At 36.3% G+C, this 21,201-nt stretch overlaps 1 protein-coding gene across 14 annotated transcripts in view; it reads right to left on the bottom strand.

Moving 5' to 3' along the window:
• SGCG (sarcoglycan gamma) overlaps positions 1–21,201 on the bottom strand; it is a 133,748-nt gene that overhangs the window by 55,473 nt on the left and 57,074 nt on the right. For 8 of the 14 annotated variants that reach the window (XM_065050034.1, XM_065050106.1, XM_065050040.1 and 5 more), the window contains one exon: positions 12,066–12,263. In XM_065050034.1, coding sequence (XP_064906106.1) covers positions 12,066–12,260 — 195 coding nt within the window. In that variant the 5' untranslated portion in view covers positions 12,261–12,263. The remainder of the gene's footprint in view (positions 1–12,065; positions 12,264–21,201) is intronic. The other 6 variants (XM_065050056.1, XM_065050127.1, XM_065050064.1 and 3 more) reach the window with 1 other exon arrangement.

The following is a 21,201-nucleotide window of genomic DNA, read 5'->3' as shown; positions in this document are numbered from 1 at the left end:
GGTCAAATCAGAGCCGTAGCAACTGCAAGCACTCCCAGCATAGAAGTAGGTCTCAGCTGGCTTTAGGGCTGGACAGACTAAAACACTCTTTGCGGATATGACTAGAAAGTGGGTAGGTAATATTCCACGATCTAGAAAAGTAGATGGCAGTCTTGAATGCAACAGGTTTGTAAGGAAATGTCTATGAAAGATGCAAATTCATCATACCATTACCATCTGTTTAGATGAGATTTCTTTCCTAAGACAGGATTCATATTTAAGATGCATGCTTCCAAGAAATTTTGAGCTCCTCTTTGTCCTGATATATAGAATAACAGACTTTCTTAAATAACGATATTAATTACAACATGTATTACTAAAGAGGAAAAAATAGCTTCTCAAAACAGCTTTAGTTACAGCTTTGTTTCCTTGTTTGGCAAAGGACCAAATTCTCTATCTGTTTCTGTGCTGCACAGACAGACATTTCAAAGCTGGATAATACTCTGCTAATAAAAATACCATTACATCTGGCATTACAACTTCTGTGACTGATTTACTCAAGATTAGAAAAATGCATTGCTTCTCCCACTGTTACAAGTATTTGTTCAGGATTTGAGTTTTAATAAATTGGTTAATTAATTTCATTGTATTAACATTTATAGTTAAGCAACGTAGTTAAATAATGGAATGAAATATTTTTCTTTGATTTGTAGAAGTTGTGAAAAAGAGTTTCTGCTGAACAACAGTGCATAATGTTTATTTCTTGAACTACTGTGAGGAATCAGGGATATTTGCATGGTGTATATGATAACACAGACTATGTATTGATTCAATATTGTAAATCCTATCATTTGTACTAGGGAACATTTCATCTTATGGTCTCAGTGCTCTACGCCTTCTGTAAGCACACAGTGACAAGCATCTCAATCCTGACAGAATTTACTGTCTAAATAGTCAAGATGACAAAAATGTGAGATGGAAAAAGGACAAAGAGACGTTTCAGCCCTCACAAAGCACTGCTGAGGACGTCTACAGCTCTGTGTGAAAACGAATGACCTAAATACTTTACCTTATGTTTTGTTTTGCAGCTATCAAGCAAATTTATTTTAAAATGATATGATCATATTAAAAGTCAACCACTGCAGTACATTGCAGTGAAAGACAGATCATCTTAAGTAACAACCCAGCCTCACTTTGAATTACCCAGCCTTTCTCTCATCTTAGTATTACTGATTAAATAAGGTCTAAAAGCAGAGTTTTGGTTACGTCTACCAAATGCTATCATGACCATATTTTTATTCATGGTGCAAATATTTATAGTGACCAGAGAGATTTTACACATAAAAATATAATCATCTACTATGACAATTCTCTAGTGATATTATTGATAAGTGCATTTTTCTAAGTCTTATTAAGCAAAACAGAAAACACTTCTTCAATTTTCCCTATCACAGCAAGCTCTACTCTAGCACTGAAAATAATATCGTCTTTAAAACAATGGCATAAATATATTCTATACATCAACAAGTTGATAGCTTAACATGTGTTTGTATAAATTAATGATACAATATACCTAAAACAATAACATCAATGACAAAGAAATGAAATACGAAGTTGGAAAGGGTTAGAGCTATTTGCAATTCCTACCACATTACATTCAGAATTTTTGACAATTTCCAATCCATGCCCTAGTCTGTAGGTAGGACCTGATCCCACATTTTCAAAGATAGTACACTTTTTGTTTGGTTAAAGATGAAACAAGAATATTTTGAAAACTAAAACTGTTCTGCACTCCTGAAATAGATTTTTCAACATAAAAAGTCAGGAGAAAGTTTTAGGGGAATTCACATATTTCTCAGCACAGGTAACTGAGGAGTTTTTACTCAATTGCATTTTCATTCTTTATTATTTTTATTACACTTCCATAAAATACATTTTCCCCACAACTTTCTGTATACAGAAATGTATATCTAAAAAAGTTCAGTAAGCAGTTGGTAGAGCTACATATTAGACAATTTCAGTATAGAGAAACATGAGTTCTTATAGTCATTTTGTCTGAGCAGATACTGAGGCACAGACAGCTTTTAACTGGAAGAAATTTTAAAAGCTGAAAAATAAATATCTTAAAATACATGAGACCATTGTAAGATGTACAGAGAATATATAAGAAGTCGTCACCTGGATGCTTACTGAAAAGGAAGAAGAACAACTGTTAGAACAAAAAATGAACAGATAAAACAGGTGATGTGGGGGTTGGGTCATTAAAGGAGGTAAATGCACGAAGATCTGACATGGAACTGTGGAAGGCCTTTGAGGAATCAAGAATGTAAAGATTTTCCATTTAGTTCTGTGGCCAGTGCAGGTAGGTTTCTTAAGGTGAAGGACTAACAGTAGGAAAAAACATGCTAGATAAAAAGGAATGGAAGAAATCACAGGAGGGGTCAGGTGCTTCTAGAATTCACAGGCTTGGGGATTTGTAAAAACAGTTGTAAGGCTACTAGTAAGATATTTATTAAATATCTCAAAGTCTTTGAAGACCTGTAAAAGATCATAGAAACCACTGGATTTCTTGTTAGTTTACATCAAGGAAAACAAAAATGGTGGTACAGCTTAGACACAGGCTATTGTACGATTCTTTTGAGGAGTGATACATTCCGTTCTGACTCTGCACATCTTCTACATACTGGTCCTCTATGAAAAGCCTACACGGAAACACAGGTTCTGTGTTGGGTAAGAAAGAACCAACAAAACAGCAAAACTCCAAAGGTATAATTCAATATTAATACTCCTGAGAGCAGCCAGATCTCTACATTTTAGAAGAATGGATTTTTAAGCTTGGACTAATATTATGAGAGGTTGAGTCTGTTCAATGGGAAACTGCTTGTTATTTAATATTTACAGTATTTATATTTATTATAGAGTATTTATATTGTTCTTTCCTAATCTTATCACGCTCACAGGTCTCAATCTGGATGGAGGTCCTGTTGTGGTGGATGTTGCAGGAACAAACAGAAGGCACTCATTAGTTGCAACACAACAGACAAGACATGAACCGGAACATGACATATGAACCATGTAAACAACGTATGTCTTGAGCAGCCATTGTCTGAGAACAGTGGTGACTTTTCTGTCTCACTGATTTCCACCAGAGCTTGGCGGGCTCAGGTCATTCCAGTTTCAGTCTCAAAACTGATGCATCCTCTGTGTCCCACATGGAAAAATGGCAGTTGAGGAACTCCGCACAAAGTTTCTGACCAGGCGGCTGGATTTCGTACACAAATACATATGCAATTATTTGTGTATGGAGCACAGAAATAGGAATTAAACCCAAGCTGTTAAATTTCTCCATATTGTGGTTATTTCAGTAGGCTGGGCTTGACTCTGGGTACTAAACTGTAGAGTAGGCACATGACAGCATGCCCCCATCACCCATGCCAGCACTCCTAGGGAATGTGGCTTTGGAGCAGGAGAGGGCCAGCAGCACTGCCATGAGCACTTGGGCACCTGGGAAGTCCCTGGGTCTCACATTATGGAAATGCTGATTTGTTGTCATCAGTGTCCCCAACCTCAACCATTCTCTGTCAACTTATGCTAGTCTAAGAAATGCTACAGTAGATTTTTTTGGAGTATGTGAATTTTGGTAAAAGTGTTGTTGAGTATATGATGATCTAAATATACATAAAAAATCTTTAGGGTGATTTAACTTCTTTTATGAAGTCAGGTGATAGCCCTAGAAAAAACAGAATGAGTTTTATGGACAGAGAACTTTTTCAGGTCACTCCTGAACCACACAAATTGTAAAATTCTCCATGTCTCTCACTCATCATTCCTATTTCCTACAGGACAACAGGTCTCCTGGCTCCTGGGAGCAAAAATATACACCAAAACCCCAGGAAAACACGCAGCCGAATGTTAAAAAGTTACTGATTGTGTCAAGGCTCAGAAAATAAGATGGTAGTCAGATCATAAGACCAGAACATCTGGTTTTCCTTTGGCAGTTTTGCCAAAAGCAGCTTTGTTTAAGTTTCCACATAGAACTTAAAACTAGGAAAGCAGAATGAGAAGCCCTTATGAGCTCACTGATTCAAAGTTCTTAAACTTGCATGTACATTATAATCTCACTGTATTTAGGTTTTTTAACTCTTTATCAATATAAATTATTCCAAAACCAGCAAAGTTATTGCTTTTTTTTTTTTTTTCATTTAAACAAGCACTCTTCCACACTCTTTTACATACACGATTTGATTCATAAAATAATCCAGGTTAACCAAATGCTATAAGAAAATACATTATATATATGTAAGTATATATCATGGTACTGAGAAGTCTCACTTACCTTGATAACAGATTTTCTGCAATAAGTATAGCAATATCTTTCTTTTCAGCTATTACTTTTTACATTAAATATTTAAATATACACCATCTGATAGAGACAATGGGAATAAATGTGGCCTAGTTGGAGGCAAATTTTATTTTAACTTAATGGAAAAATAGCAAAATACAGCTGTTCAGGATTATTCAGAATAGAAACTGGAATATTGCTATTCTGACATGAAAATATTTTAGTAAAATTTAGGATAAGAATACGGGAAAAATTACATAAATGTTTTATTTCATTTGAGTATTTACAAATGTAACAATCTCAACTGACAACTAATTCCATGAAGCATACACTGTTAACGATAAAATGCATGGAAAGGCTGTACAAGTTCATTAGTGTATGTCTTTGCAGTGAAGGAGAACTCTTGCTGTGAAAGAGTGTTCTTTACTGTACATTTTTATTGCTGTCTAGTCTGGTTTTAAATGTTGCAAATGATTGGGCATCTCCAATTTAACAAGGCATGCTATTACACAGTCTGGTAAGTCTCACTGTCAGAAAGTATTCCTTGATTTTCAGTTAAAATTTTGCTTTCTTTATTCATCACATTCATAGTTACATATTTTTCATACTTCCATTCCATCTTTGGTGCCAGAACTTTTCATGTGCTTACATAGTTGTTTATGTTAGTTTCTGATTATAAAATCTATATAATATTTATAGATCTAGATGGGTATAATTATCAGCCTACTAATCACAGAATCACAGAATGTTAGGGATTGGAAGTGACCTCAAAAGATCATCTAGTCCAATCTTTAAGATTATATATCATTAAGTTTTCAACATTTTCTTATATAATTAAACATAAATCAATTAGGATTGTCTTATGTAAAACTTCGGAAAATAATTAAAAATTATTTTTAATACTGTGTCTATATTAATTATTGTCCATGAGAACTCATGAAGATTAACAGAGTGATGTCTGTGATAAAAGTTTCTGGGAACAGGTATATGGATACATACAGAGCATTCACTAATTACAAGTAAGCCATAAGAAAAAAATTGCTCTTAACAGTATTTGGAAAACCCCATTTGTATTTGTTTGTCCAACTGTAGCAACTGTCCTATTTATTCCAGCACCAGAAACAGCTGTGCATAAAAGAGAAACTGCAAGTAAAGACGACTGGCTAGCCTAAATGTGCAGTGACCTTCCCAATTTTCATTGCCTATGTCTTTATGTCCAGCTGAAGTGCAGGCACAAGAGCAGGCTAAACATTCAAGGCCAGGCTGGACAGGGCCCTAAGCAACCTGATCTAGTTGAAGATGCCCCTGCTCATTGCAGGGGGGTTGGACTAGATGGGCTTTAAGGGGCCCTTCCAAACCAAACTATTCTATGATTCTCTGATTTGTGGTATTCTTAGGAAGGACACGCTTAGAATACGCATTGACAGACTGGACATTGTGTTTGTGGTCCTCCATGTACCAAGTTCATTCTTGTCATGATAAGGTGATCCACAGGCTATTCTAAGACTTAGAATTAGGGCTTGACTTTCCTCTTGTTAGTTACTCAAACCTAAGTAAGGTTTAACATGCATGGCAGAACATGGGATTGAGCGCAGATTCAAATCATGTTTGACTGACAGTGCATCTAAAACTATAACAACCTATCTGCCTCCTACTCATACTGTGCTTACAATCTTTTGTCAGAGAATAACCTTCATGCCAAACTCTGGACTGGAGAAAGGCAACTAGTTATCCTGGGAAACACCCCTGTTTCATGACTGCCTGTCCTAATCAACATGAAACAGGACAATTGCCTTGACCTTTCTGATTCCAGGAGACCGTGACAGCTGTGGTGTCCATGGAAACCTGGGTACCACCTTCAGAGGCTAAAAAAGTTAGCAATAATCTTTGGTACATTGCTGTTCTGGTGTTACGATAATGCAGCATAACTTGAATGATATAGCTGAATAAACATGGGGTTTCTGAACAAGATCTCCTGTTGCCAAAAGCCTCTTGTTAATGCCTCCTTCCAAGCAGCTAACCTTGATAAAGCTTTCATATGCTCAGTGTTGTATAAAATATTATCATACAGATTAGCTGAACACTGTCCAGCTTTTCCAAATTGTTTGCCAGTTATGCAGCCTTGCACAGTCATGCCAATATGGAATTTGTATATTGGGCAGTTAGTACGGGAGCAACTTAAATAATTTAAGAATCGAATCCCAAAATATAGATCCTCAAATATTCTGCCTCACTTGTCCAACAGATCTAGGTATACTAATATTCTTGCAGTCAAATTATCACCATTGGACAAGAACACAACCAAAATTTCAAAAGTGACCGTCTTACGAATAAAGTCTACAAGGATAAAGAGTAACCATGTGAGGAGGTCCTGATGTCCTTTTAACTAAGAACAAGTGGTTGCAGGGCTCAGCAGGGTTGATGCACTCCTGTATTAAAATTCCTCCTTTCTCTTCCTCCACAGTAACGATTTGGAAAAGGAATATAAGAGTAAGACATATTCTTGCATTCAATACATTCAGTATTTTACTAGTTAAATATTTTAGGATCTAATACTGTCTAGAAAGATGAATTTTCATCTCATATGATAGCATCTAGTCTAGTGTAACTGATGGACTTGAAATTAAAATGTTATACGCTAAGAGTCAGTGGACCATTTAAAAATTACAGAGTCATTTTAATGAATTAAGACAAGGTAAAAGAGGAAATGAATGTATTTTTTCCTGTGAAGTATTTCTGTTCTCTTTGTCAGAAGCATAAGAAAGATTAATAATGAGTTTTTCAGAGGAAATACTTAGTGTAATATTATTTATAGCAAAAAGGAGATTCTGTCTTAGCAACATCAGATGGCCAACCAGGAGACAAAACTTAAAAACAAAAACTATACTAAAGTTTGTCAATATATGTCTTCTCTTGGGAGGCTCAAAACTGGAGGCTGTATTATACACGTGTCCAATGAGTGATGTGTAAAGGGAGATGATCTGGCTCTGGTCCTGTTCAGGCAGCTCAAGATGCTGTTGGCCTCTGTTGCTGCCAGGGTCACTGCTGGCTCATGCCCATCTTGCTGCCCACCAGTGCCCAGGGTCTTCTCCACAGAGCTGCCCCCTGCCAGGCAGAATCGGCATGTGCTGGTGCCAGGGGCTCTTCCTTTCTAGGAGCAGGATTGGCCTCTGTCCTCGAATTTCATAAGGATGGACCATTCCTGCAGCCTGTCTAGGCTCCTCTAATGTCAGGCCAAGCCTTTAAAGTACTGAATGGCACACTCTAATTGGTATAATCTGCAAAGACTTGGCAAGCATTCTGTTCCCTCTTATAAATCACTCATAAAGTTGTTAAAAAGGGCCGGACCCAGGACAGACCCCTGTAGCACTTATTACTGGCCTCCATGTAGAGTACGACACATAATAACTACCTTCTGAGCCGGACCACCCAGCCATATTTTTTTACTTGTCTGGTTGTCCACCACTCACAGCTGTAATATTCTAACTAGGGCACAAGAACATTGTAGGAGACTGTCAAAAGTCTTGCTAAAGTCAAGGTAAATGGTATCTTGTGCCCTCTCATTGCCTACAAATCCAGACATTTTATGATAGAAGGTAATAACATTGGTCAGGCATCATTCACCCTTGGTAAATCCATGCTGACTGTTCCACATTACCCTGTTCTCCTTCTTGGACCTTGAAATGTCTTCCGAGAGGACTTGCTCCACCATTTTCCCAGGGACCGAAGCGAGGCTGAGCAGCCCATAATTTACTCGACTCTCCTTTTGGCCTCTTTGAAGACACGTGCAACACTTGCGTCCCCTTGCATCCCCCCAGTCACTGAGGATCTCCCCAGTCTCCATAACATTCCAAACATGGCAGAGGGTGACTTTGCAAGAAAATCAGACAGTTATTTTTTCACCCATGGATGCAGCCCACCTTGTAGACCCTGTTGTCCCTTTTAAATCTTAACTAAAGCTAAGTTCTTGCTTTCCTGACACAGGAGGCCTGACACATTTCCTGGCCCAGACAATGTTTCCAAATTTCTTCTTTGTAGCCTGTCCTTGCTTTCAACCCTTCTATGCTGCTTTTTGCATTGTCCAGTAGACACACTCAGAAGTTATCTGTGACACCCTCTAGAGATCTTCACTGCCACCACCCTGCCGTGTTAGTCCTCTCAGCAGATGTCAGGGATGTTAAAAGATCCACTCTTTCAGACCTACCAGACCCTATCTGGCATCCTTGTGCTGATGAAGCCATAATTCCCTGAAGATTCTCGGTTTCTACACTCTTAGGACTAGCAGTCCCCTTTAGTTCTCAGAAAGCCTCAATACATTAAAAACAAAATCTGGAATTTCCATTTCATGCAAAATTTTGATATGTTTTGGCCAGGGAAAAAACCCAACCTCTTCCCTCCCCCCCCCCCCACCCACCCCAACTTTCTAATTTTCATAAAAAACTAATTCTAATTTTAAATTACTCTATTACATCTTATTCACCAAGCTCAAGGCATAATTATTTGATCCTGTCTTCTCTAAAACAGCTGAATATAATGAATGAACAGCTTTCTTCTCTCACCCCCACAAAAACTCGAGAGCCCTTTCCTCCAGATTCCTGGAGGAAAAAAAGGAAAAATGAGGCATATCTGATACCTGCAAATCAATCTACACAACTTGAGAATGCTCATATGTTACGTAACTGGGGTAGTATGAGAAAAGAAATATATTTTCTGTTCAGGTTGCTCCCTTTTAGTCTAGATTTTCTGAAATGAAACAAAATTCTGCTCAGTTTAGTCATGTTCAATTAATGCTGAAGGTCTCTTAAACAATGGAGTTTAGAAAAGTCTCCATCTTTCATCATCCAAATTTCTACAAGGATATTAGAATCCACTTGTCTTGCAACATGTCTATATCTGGTTCACGTTCTCCTTTATCACTTTAGCTTGTTTGCTAGTATTTATCACACTGTCTATTTGCGTTGAGACAGAAGAAATGTGCATGGATTAATTCTATGCCAGATCTTGCTAAAACTCTCTTCATAGTTCATTATTATTAATCTGGATCTATGAATAGACATAGCATGTGATTTTTGTATACTGCAAGTGATTAATGAAAGATTTAAGGATACTTTACAGAAAAAAACCCACATCATCCTATAAAATAAACTTTAAGGTCTAAATAACAAGTTTGTCAGCTTTGAGTAGGCTCATGACAAGGGTTGTGCTACAGCACTATGCTGATCAATCACTAAAGCACCAATAACCCTATGCAGTACACTGCAAAACTATTTTTCTAATAAAAATGGATACTATAACACTGTTAAGTATTTTTAGCATAAAATCTCTTCAGAATTGTACTATAAAGATACCTCTAAGAATCTTTATAATGTTTTTTCTAAATATATTTATCAACCTTAGAAAGAATACAACTTGTTTCTTGTATTACTTTACAGAGAAAAAGTTGTTAATATTTTATTAGCTATTAATATTCTAATATTGTTAATAGGGATAACATTTTACTGCATTTTTAAAAACTAGCACCAAATACTTTTAAAGTATTAGCTAAAAATACAATATCTATTACTAATATTAAACATAATAAGTAGTATAATTTCTACATAATATACCCAGAACACATAATTAATAAATGTAAAAAGTATTATCACAGCTCACAGAATAATATTTGCTAAATAACTGATGACTGCATAGGATAATATTTTGCAATTACTTTAAAACTCTTCCCAATAATGGGTGTGTTTAATTGCATAAGCAGGATACATACGAAACAACAGATTTCCTAAAAAGCAAATAGTTGTCGAGCTTGGAACTCAAGAACCCTAAAAATTTATTCTTGAGAATAAATTGTTACCTCTCCTTTTCAAACACTAACCAAAAACTTGGAGGCATAAATGCTGAATTCCATGAGGAAAAGGGTTTGATGATAGCGCTGGTAATTTCTATGACTGTTACCTTCACTCTTTACAAACAATGTTTCCTTAGACACAGGAAAGGACTGATGGTGCTTCAATTATACTTCCAGACTTTAAACATGCAGTTAACCCATATACTTTTTCTTAGAGTTTTCTTAGAGGCTAGCAGTGCTTCTCTGGATGATATTTCTGGTATCTTCAGAGTTACCTCTTGTCTTGACAGATAAACCCTATTAAAAATACCCAACAAAAAAAGTTCTTTGTTCTTAATGATCTCACTCATACTTTTGCTGAGGATTGTTACATACACGTGTAATTTGCACAAATGCTCTTACAGCTAAATATTTATCTGAAATATAGGTATTTCCCTAAAATCCCAAATGAACGAAGGCATTACAGTTAAGTCGCTATCTAACCAGAAATACAGATTATTTACCAGAGAATTTGGAAAACTCTTATAACCGTCCAATTCATATTGCACCCTGTGGGAGAATGTAAACCCGCGCTGCTTGAGCTGTTCACTGCTCTCGATGCCGAGGCAGGAGGACACTGAGCCTCAGCAGATCAAGGCATTTGGTGCCTTCCTCAGAGACAAATAGTAGGAGACAGGAGCTTCTACAAGTGCAGCTTCTGATGCTGTTTTTCAGACCTGACTGATTTTGGAGAAGAAATACCCAGCTTTGTACAACGAAAACAAACCAATAGTAAATAATTTTTAAAACTCCTTAAAAAATATAAACCTGAGCCACACGGATAAACAATTTTAACAGTTATTCGTGTTCTTTGTGATTCATGATGTGCAGTCACTAAGTGCACATTTTCCATGCGAACTGCATAACAGAAAAATTATATGTGATCTAAGATGTTCTGCATTGTAATCTGTATGACAGTTACAGTGCTGAAAAGAATTTATGTGGAGGAAGAAACTTGATGGGAAGTCAAGCAGTAGTAACTATACTAGTAAGCAGCACTTAAAATTAACCTACTTTATAGTAAGAGAAAGTAGAGTACAGAAATGCTTCCATGAAGAAAAAAAGCCCTTAATTTAGTGACAGAGGTATAACGACAACTGATAATGGGAACTTTAATATAGCACTTTATACAGCAGCAGGGGCAGACCTGTAGGAATTTACTACTATTGTTTTCCTTGTAGCAAGTCTACTCACATCATCTGTGTATCACACCTGCATGGTAGGAACAAATTACCTTAGCTTCAATATTCACTGATGCATTTTATCACATTCTGACTAAAGCCACATCTTGCAGACTTCTGAAAGTTATACTTTAATCTACTACATGCTAAATTACATTATAAAAATTTAAATATATAGCTGCTTAGCCTCAAGCACAGAGTAGTGATAACTATTAATACCTCTGAACTGTAATTAATTGGGCAAATGAATTGTTACATTTTAGATGCTGATAAACAGTAGAAGGAAGCTACGAAAAATCAGCAAATGTCAGTAATATTTTAACACTAAGGAATTCTGCATGAGATAAAATGACAGAAACCGGATTTATAAAATATAAACTAAACACAAACTATGAGACAACAGTAAAACACATTATCTTAGAATGGTTAGAATTTACTTCAAGATAAGGTATCAACTGCAGTATTTTAAAGATTATTACGGGAATTACAGATCAGTAAATATGTTCAAAGATATATATTTCTTATATACTTCCAATGAAACCAGAAATTACAGTTGAGAAGGAAGAAAAAAGAACGATCTATTACATACAGAGAAGCTGATGTACATATGAATTAAGTAAAGTGATGCAGCAGGGAAACAGAATATGAAAAAAAAAATGGAAAATTAAAGGAGGGTACTTACTGGAGAAAACCACATCACTTTAAGAATCCAAATTGTCAAAGAAAAATTCACAACTAGGATGATAAGCAGGAGGAGAACAAACAGGTAGAGGCAACGCTTTCTCCAGCCATAAATTCCAATTTTGTAGATGTATTCATTCTTCGGCCTCTCTAGGCTAGTGCCTGGTGTTGTTGTAGTGTATTGTTCACGTACCATCTGCTATGTAAAGAAAAAAAAACAGAACATTTTAGTTGTTTGAGTTAAAGTAAAAATATTTACTAAAAAACTCAAGGAATATACAAAGATATAACAGCAAGTTACTAGAAACTATAAGCTCTTACGAAGTTTTATCTGGAAAGCATTTTCATCCTGTCCCGTTCAAATTATATTTACATCTTACTTTTTGGTGCACACAATGTGATGTTTAAATATATGAACTGCATCAACTGCCATTTACAGGAGGTTTAAATTTATCCTATATAGAAAGGCAACACTTTCCTCCTGTTTTTCATAATATTCTAATTCTCCCATCACACAATATTTCATAGGATCATAGGATTTCATATTTCATAGGATTTCATATAACAATCTGTAGCTCGCAGAACAGTATTATTTTACTGTAAAAATGATTACAAGTGGAAATGGTACCTTGTAAGCATAGGTTTAAAAACACTTTTACATATTCTCTCCTTAATTCAGCAAAAAAATGCATTGTTTTTGTTGCAAAACTTAACTGTGTATCATTGGAATGCCAAAATATACTAAGCTTCAGAATCTGTATATAAAGAAATTAAATGGTTCTTAACAAAGTAAAGGAAATAATGATTTCTTAATTTGTCTGCTATTCATATTTAAAGATATATTAGTGATAAAAACAACACTTACTGCGCTTAAACAACTTCCTTCACTTTATATTATACTACTTAAAGAAGCATTCTTTGAATTTGAAGAAATCTTACCAGATTGTACTTCCTTAAAACATTACGATATTCACTAACTTTCACCTTTACAGCACAGAGATCACCAACAATTCAAATCATTGATTAAAGTTTACAATTTCAGCCAAGAGAATAAAATCTCAGTGGCTGAAACTCTTTATCTAGAACAACAGTGAGCAACATCTGTCTCATTTCCACTGACATGAAACAAAGCAAAAAAACCCCAACCAACCAAGAAAAAACCCCAAAACCAACAAAACCACAAAAAAATCTTACCCAACCAACCCAGTACTAGGTATTGGAATTTCAAGTACTTCCCATGAGACAGGTATATCCACAGGCATCTTACACCCAAAAACTACAATAATAAGAGTGACTTCACACGGATTTCCCACAATGTCTCCTCTCAATACTGAATTTCCTTCTGGTAATGAGATCACTGGGCTCTGCACACAGCTTTCACGTCGTGATTAAATTACATCCTTGCCCAGCTGCTGAATTACTCCAAGTCATTAAAGAAGCTCTTTTCAAGTCTCCTGGAGAGCCAGCCTGTGTCTATAACAAGCTTGTGGCCCTTGGTTCTGTCTAACCCTCATCTTTGGAAATACATCACATTTTTTGTTCCTGTAGCTTTTTATCGAACTACAAGACAGATAATATAAGACAATATAAGTTTACAATTGAACAGAAGTTCATGCATTATTGCTTGTCATATATGCAATCTTCATCTTATTTCTGCACTTCCATTCAAAAATATTTTAATTTGTTATTTACTTATACTAAAAAATGAGACGATCATCAGTAGTTCATAATGTAACTGCTACAGTATTATGGGATGATATTATAATAATTTGCTGCTGCTATCAGTCTCGGTTGCTCATGGTAGTGTGTATATATATATTTTCATCTGCCGAAAATACTGATAATAGTATAATGATTTATTGGTGGAGAATCCTAGATTCTGAAATAACTTGACATTACTGCTAAACTTTGTAAATTTACAAGATGGTTCTTAATAGTCACCCCATGAACTACATTTAAAACTATTAGATCATATTTTCAGTTCCATGTATTACTCAAGCACCTAGTACCGACTATAGGATACTGTTTTTACGTGAGTTGCTACTACTCTTTTACTGTTTTCCCACTAATCATTGTATAATATACCATATCACTCACATAGAAGTTGCTTTTTTTCTTAAACCTACTTTACCGTGCTCTGCCAAGTAAAACGCATGCTTGGAAAACCTTTACCCTTACTTCCACACAGATTTCTCCTAAGCTTTGCTTGTTCCTTGTGTTGCTGTCCCATACATCTTCAAGGTAAATTTTTCAGTAGAAACACCATTTGATAAAGAGTAAATGAATTCTCAGATTTTCATGTTTTTATGTCAGCCTCATCAGAGGGGTCCCTGAGGTTGGGACTCATCTCACAGTGTTAGATACCAACAATTTAGCCTTCAATATCTGAGCCAGTCAGCCTGGACTCCCTTTATGGTTAATGGAGATAAACCTACCCCTGCTGGGAATTACTTATCTGACTTATTTTAGATGTATACTTTAGAAACCCAGTGAACTGCAACTTAAATGTGTTAAACTTTTCTCAATAAAAAGAGAAATAAATAGAGCCTGGTATTACTTTTTCAGATGTACATACATACACGTTTTAAATGTAAGCATTTGGTCAAACTAATTCCAATGAGAATGATTTCCAGAAGCATGTACTTTATCAAGAAAATAGGATTCTTCTGATTCCTATTCTCATCTGTTCCATTTTTAGCCTGTTGGTAAAATGTTTATTGTGCGAGTACATAAGGTATGTACAAGCTGTTTAATGAGGCGAGATCAAAATCCATTACGTATTTCACCAAAAAGCCTATGAGTTTTGTGATTGTTTTCAGCCCTTCAGAAATGCCACAGAGCACATCTGTGTGTTGCTCCCTGCACAAATTATTTTTTCCTGACAGAAAACAGTTCTGTTGTTCCTGAGCATTATTAATATTCCCCAAAATTGCTTTGGTCTTAGCAAATGGGTAATGCTGTCCTAGACAACCGACTCCTTTGAAAAGGACTGAACTTTTTTACTTAATATAATATTTCATTAATTTTAGGAGAATTAGTGGCCCAGTACCAAGTAATTATAGAGGAAACCCTTTAAGAATCAATACTGTTGGACTGTTTCTTCTGGAAGAATCACAGAGTGGCTGGGGTTGGAAGGGACCTCTGGAGATCATCTTTCCAACCCAACTGCTAAAGCAGGTTCACCAGAGCAGATCGCACAGGAATGTGTCCAGGCGGGTCTTGAATGTTTCCAGAGGAGACTCCACAACCTCTCTGGGCAGCCCGTTCCAGTGCTCTGGCACCCTCAAAGTAGAGAAGTTTCTCCTCATGTTCAGACAGAAGCTCCTATACTTCAGTCTGTGCCCAGTGCCTGGAGTCTGGTCCCATCCTCTTGACACCCACCCTTGAGATATTTATAAACACCGATGAGATCCCCTCTCAGCCTTCTCTTCTCCAGGCTGAACAGACCCAGCTCTCTCAGTCTCTCTTCATAAGAAAGGTGCTATAGGCTCCTAATCATTCATGAGCTGAAAACACACAGAAGAATAATCTCAGACCTGCCTGGGGAAGTCAGAGCGAAATTCTTTTATAGGTTAGTGCTGTTTCAGGTAGCTGTGCTGAAAGGAAAGCCTTAGACAGGCAGATCTGACAGTTGGCTGGTGAAGTCTGCCAGGATTCAAGAGGGACAGAAGGAAAACAACAGATCTTTAGTACTATGATAAAAAATGTGATTTGTAAATGGAATAACTATGAAACTGCAGGCTGGTTGTGTAGGAGCACACTAAACAGACATCAAGAAGGAAGTGGTTACTTAGACACCGAGCTGTACACAAGTTAACTGGAGAAGGAACAAGTCTGCACGATGAATTATGACTTCGGCCATTGTTACCGTTACAGACTTTTACAAGGAGGCAGCACAGTGACCAGCTACAGAGAGTAAGAACAGTCCTGGCAACCTATAGCATAGATAAAATGGCAATTTAGTTGCAGAATGAAAATTCTGACATAATTTAAATGGGCTGTGAAAACATGTATTATTTGGATCCTTTACTTAATTGAAAGTATGATTTCTTGGTGTTCCTATTCAAGGACCCACACAACCAGAAGTCAAATAGGATTAAGGTCACCAACTCACATATTCCTTATGGATTTTTGTGTATGTGGCAATAATTCATGGGATTGAGCTCCATTATGGTACTTTGCTATTTGAAAGTATTTTCCAATTGTCATAATCTGTTTTATTGGGATCCATTTTTATCCAATTACTTCTTGCCCGTTTACTATAGATACTGAAAGCTAATTAGCTGCCAAAAGATTTTTCATAGGTTTTAAATGACAGACATAACTTATGAATCAGCTTGTACATTGCAAATATTTTGACCACGTGAGATTTTCTAATGTATTCAGTGGTTACTTGTAAGTGTTGCACATAATGCATGGAATTCATGCCTACAGGAATACGCATATGAGCCGCCAATGAAAGAACTCTACGTTATTTATATTGTGTTGCTAAAGCTGTCCTCTAAAAACACGTAGCTATGAGAGAACATTTGCTTGGATCTATTCTAGCTTTCTCTATGCAGAACTTGAAGACTGGCCTATGTGATCTGAATGATTCAGAGGTCCAGGAAATTTTTATATTAATAGATAGATATTGATAAACTGTCCGGCAATAACATTACTGTTGGATTTAGGTTAGTTTGGGCATCAAGTTCAAAAAAGGTATTCTGATAGTTCTGGAATATTCAGATAAGACAGCTGTGTTTTGAAGAAGGAAGTTGCAAACTTATCAGTAAGCCTTCTTGGGAAAGCAAGCCTGAGAAGTAGCAGCTTATTAATTGCATTATTTTCAGGAATTATTTATCTGTAGGAATTACTAAAGACAGAACACTATTACAATAAAATTTCATGACTAGATGAAAATTTTCTAATTCCTTTCAACCCTCCCTCATTCTAACACATTTAATCCCGCTCAACCTTGCTTTGCTGAGATTTGTCTATTATACAGTATATTAGAGTTTGAATTGTAAACTAGTCCCATCAGCTAGAAAGAGCTGGGTCCCTGCAGCATAATTTATGGAAACCAGCAAAGAAATTCATATGGCCTAGTTAACTGTTTGCATACCCTGCAGTTCAAACTTACATAATAACTATGACACAGTCACAATTAACACCTCTGCACAGCATAAGTACCACTGCAATAGCTGAAAGGCAGTCACTGGCAGCATAGGAGGAAGTGCTATATTAAAAATGATTATTTGTCTAATATCTGTGTACTTTTGAATCTCATTTACAGTAAAAAATGGTTTTAAATTTTTGTTTTCAATATTTCAACTTAACTAATTTTTCCACCTTTCACAAATTCCCAAAACATTAATCGGATCAGAAGAAAGTAATTTTCATGATACTTCCATCAGAAGGACAAGTAAAAATACTACACAGATTTTTTTGTAAATTATTTCTAATTTTTGTATAATTTACTAATATTTTAAGAAGTAGATAGTTTCTGTTATGAGAAATCCCATGCCTTTCATGTGAAATGCCTTAAAATGCTTATTTTCTAAAAAAAAAAAGTGAACCTCCTGTCTCTGAAACTCAGTCACCATAACAGGTAGGTTTCCTTGAGTGACCTTGAGTACTGTAACGCGCAAAAAAAATAATCTCACAATTATTTACTTTCCTGAGATTTTCAACATGTTACTTTGCCTTGGTAGATAATAAGAATCTTTTCAAGAACACAAAGAGCTTAGAATATTTGATGTAAAAGTGATTTGATGAAGATATGGGTGAGACACCCACAGCTAGATGATTGTCTCACCCACAAGGCTACTGGCTACACCTCAGGGATCTCTTATTACTATTACTGATCTTAGAAATAAGTCTTTCAGAAGAGAGAAAAGAGCAGGCTGTACAGCCATTGTTTTCACCTAACAATGAAAGACTGAGATCCAATATTGGTGTCAAGATCATTTAAGTGTTTACACAAAGGACTGCAAATCGACCAGGAGAATGGAAGATACATAATGTATTGCAGTCAATATCAGAACAGAGATCATTACAGGCTCTTCTGGCCGTGAGGTTTCTCTTTCTCTTCCCTGGACTTAAAAATCTTTTCCATACAAAGCAGAAGCCAGAATAAATTAATTCCACTAGAGCCCTTTTTCCTTATTCATACATTTAACAAACTGTTTATAATTAATCTAGGTATAAACTAAATCACTCCCATTATGAGTAATTTAAATTCTTAGTTAAGGACTTCAACTAACACAAATAGACAAAGCAGAAGGAGACTGCTTAATTTGCTTTTTTGTCCTCTACAGTGACAGAAGACAGGAATTTGTTATGGAATGATGGTATACATGTGTTACTGTGTTCAATTGTTCATGAGCTGATGAGAGGCAGGTCTTTGATTTATCATGTAACAGTTTTCCCAGGATAGAATCATAGAATCAGAAAAGATGAAAGTTGGAAGGGACCTGTGAAGATCACCTGTTCCTATTCCCTGCTCAAAACAGGGTTAACTTTGACATCAGAGCTGGTGCAACCATACATCACCAAGAATTTCTTTTCCTCAATAGCCTTTGTGTCTCTGAATACTCTTGTTAAACTCTGATTGTCTACAGTCTCTGTGGCACTCTTACATGCAATTTGAAAAACATACTTACGTTTTTTTCCTAGTTCTTAAATACTGCTTGGACTCCTGTACTCTGTTGTTACATTTAGCCTATTCGAGTTCTGATTCTTCTTACCCCATTTGACACAACTAACATGTTTTTGTGAATACCTTCCTGCTTCTAACAACTTATCTTGTCCTGCTTTTTAGCTATGCTGGTTTGGCCATGTCTTTTAAGTACATATTTACTTTGTCTATTATACAGTATATTAGAGTTTGAATAGTAAACTAGTCCCATCAGCTAGAAAGATCTGGGTCCCTGCAGCATAATATCAGCATCTGATATTATATTTTGAAATAGTCACATGCAAAAATTTGTTTTCTTTTCATAGTCTGCTTCCTTTCTACATAGTGCCCTTTTATAGGGGCTCTTGATACTCCATCAAAGATATTTACTCTAACATCAATATGGCCGATGTTACAATACACTCCTCGACAACAACATGAAAGAGATCTTGTGCACTGCTCACAATTAAGTCAGGAAATTACTCTGCTTTCTGAGAAACTGCTCCCCAAAGCAGTCAATTATGGGATCTGAAAATGTGGTGTGAATGTTGGACCTAATTATGACATTTATACTACAAAGGTAAAAGGAAAAATAGTGTCGTAGTGCTTCTGATGCACTACAGTGAGTCATAGTCATTGTAATCACCCTGTTCACGTCATTAGCAATATAGTCCTTAATATTATCAATTTTATTTATACTATTACCATTATAATTATTATTCTGTTCAGAACGCACATTTCAGTCCATGAACACATTGATACAATTGCTGAGTAGTTGATGTAACTGCTTCATCAATCTGTCTTTACAATAAACTTCTGTTAACACATGGCACCACTTGCATGTCCTATTCTGTCTTTCCTGTATGTCCTTGGTGTTACTCACTGACTGCTTTCTTCTGTTGTGTTTTCAACATGACTAACATGACTATTCAGGTTCATTTAGTTTCTTCACTTCCTTAACGCTAAGCATTTTAATTTCCCTATCTTATTTTGAGGCTACAGAAACACATATAATTTCCTTTTTTTCTGAGTCATCCACCTCCAATTTAAATAAGACTTTGTTTGTTCACCGTCTCCTTCTGCCAGGGCTTTTTTTTGTACCTTGTAGCTGGGGATGTCTGCTTTTTATGACTTCCCTCTTCATATCATGCCAAATGTCCTCCTCTGCACTATTCAGCTTTCCCCCAAATTTAAGTTTAGAAAGCTTGAACCTCTTTTAAGTGTCAGCTGCCTGATTACATTGCTGCTAAAATGAAGATGTCATTCCTATTATTGGTTCCTTCTAGTTCAAAAATATTCCCAGCTCACGATGAATCTGAGCCCCCCTCCTTACTCATGTTATTTCCACATGGCCCTGCATGTGGTAGTATAAGTATTTCAGATTGCTGCCATGGAGGCCCTGGTCTTCAGTTGCCCATATCTCAGTCTAAGCTTTGCCTTCAGAACATCTTTGTTAGTTTTCTAGACTCTCAGCAGCTTTAGTGGTTCCCTCAATTTCAGGATTGCAGATTTGCACCCTTCTCCTCGGTGCAGTCGACTGAATCAGCAATTTTCCACAAAAGTCTGCTGCCTTCCTTCACCTAACAGCCAAATAGACAGAGTAAGGCTTCCTAAATTTTGATACTAGGTATTAATTATCACTAGTGTTACTCAACTTAAATCCAAGTCACTTGCCGAACAGCAGCTGCAACTATTTCTGACACAGCTTCCCCTGCCTTGCATGCAGTTCTGGAATTACTGGTGCTATAACCACATTCCAAGCCAAGAAAAGTGCTGCTTTCTTTCCATCTTTGTTAAAATTCTAGATTATATGGCTCCTGCAGATCTGAAATCCGGCTGCAGTACCCAGATTTGGTAAAAAAAATGAGGAAAAAAAAGATAAATTAGCCAGCTATATATGGAACAGAGCTTAATATGTGGTTCTGTTAAAGTCATAGAGGGATATGTTATTCCCATTCATTTGACTGAGATTCTATGCTTAATGACAGGTTCTGTTTCTAGAATAAAAATATACTACATTTCCTGAATCTGCAGAAAGTTTCATTCTACTTAAATGTTACTAACATATACAGATGATAAAATGGTGATTTCAAGTTTAGTATACTAACTTAAATTTTTCTCAACGTGATCTTCACTCTCCTAAAATTTTCTTTCCTCTCCTCTCCCCCTCCAACTTCAGGACTTTACTAATGAAGTTTTTTTTCTATCCCAAGACACTGCTGTATTTGACGATATTCTTGCCAAACTTGCCTTTTTGTGGGCTTGCAACTCGTTTCTTCGAAGGCCGATTCTAGTAGCTGCCTCTCAAGGAAATTAAGAGTTTAGAAAAATGAATGAATCTGCCAAGACAGCACGTGCAGAACTTGCCTGACATCCTCCTCTTTGTTCCTGCCCTCCTACTAAGGTACTATTTTAATTTAAGGTGCTTCTGTTGTCTTGCAAATTGCACTGGGATATGATTAAATCATTCCAGCACTCA

Source organism: Columba livia, chromosome 1 (genome assembly GCF_036013475.1).
Source record: "Columba livia isolate bColLiv1 breed racing homer chromosome 1, bColLiv1.pat.W.v2, whole genome shotgun sequence".
NCBI classification, from domain to species: Eukaryota; Metazoa; Chordata; class Aves; order Columbiformes; family Columbidae; genus Columba; species Columba livia.
Note: the sequence above shows the minus strand (reverse complement) of the source record. Positions and strands in the feature narration are given on the sequence as shown.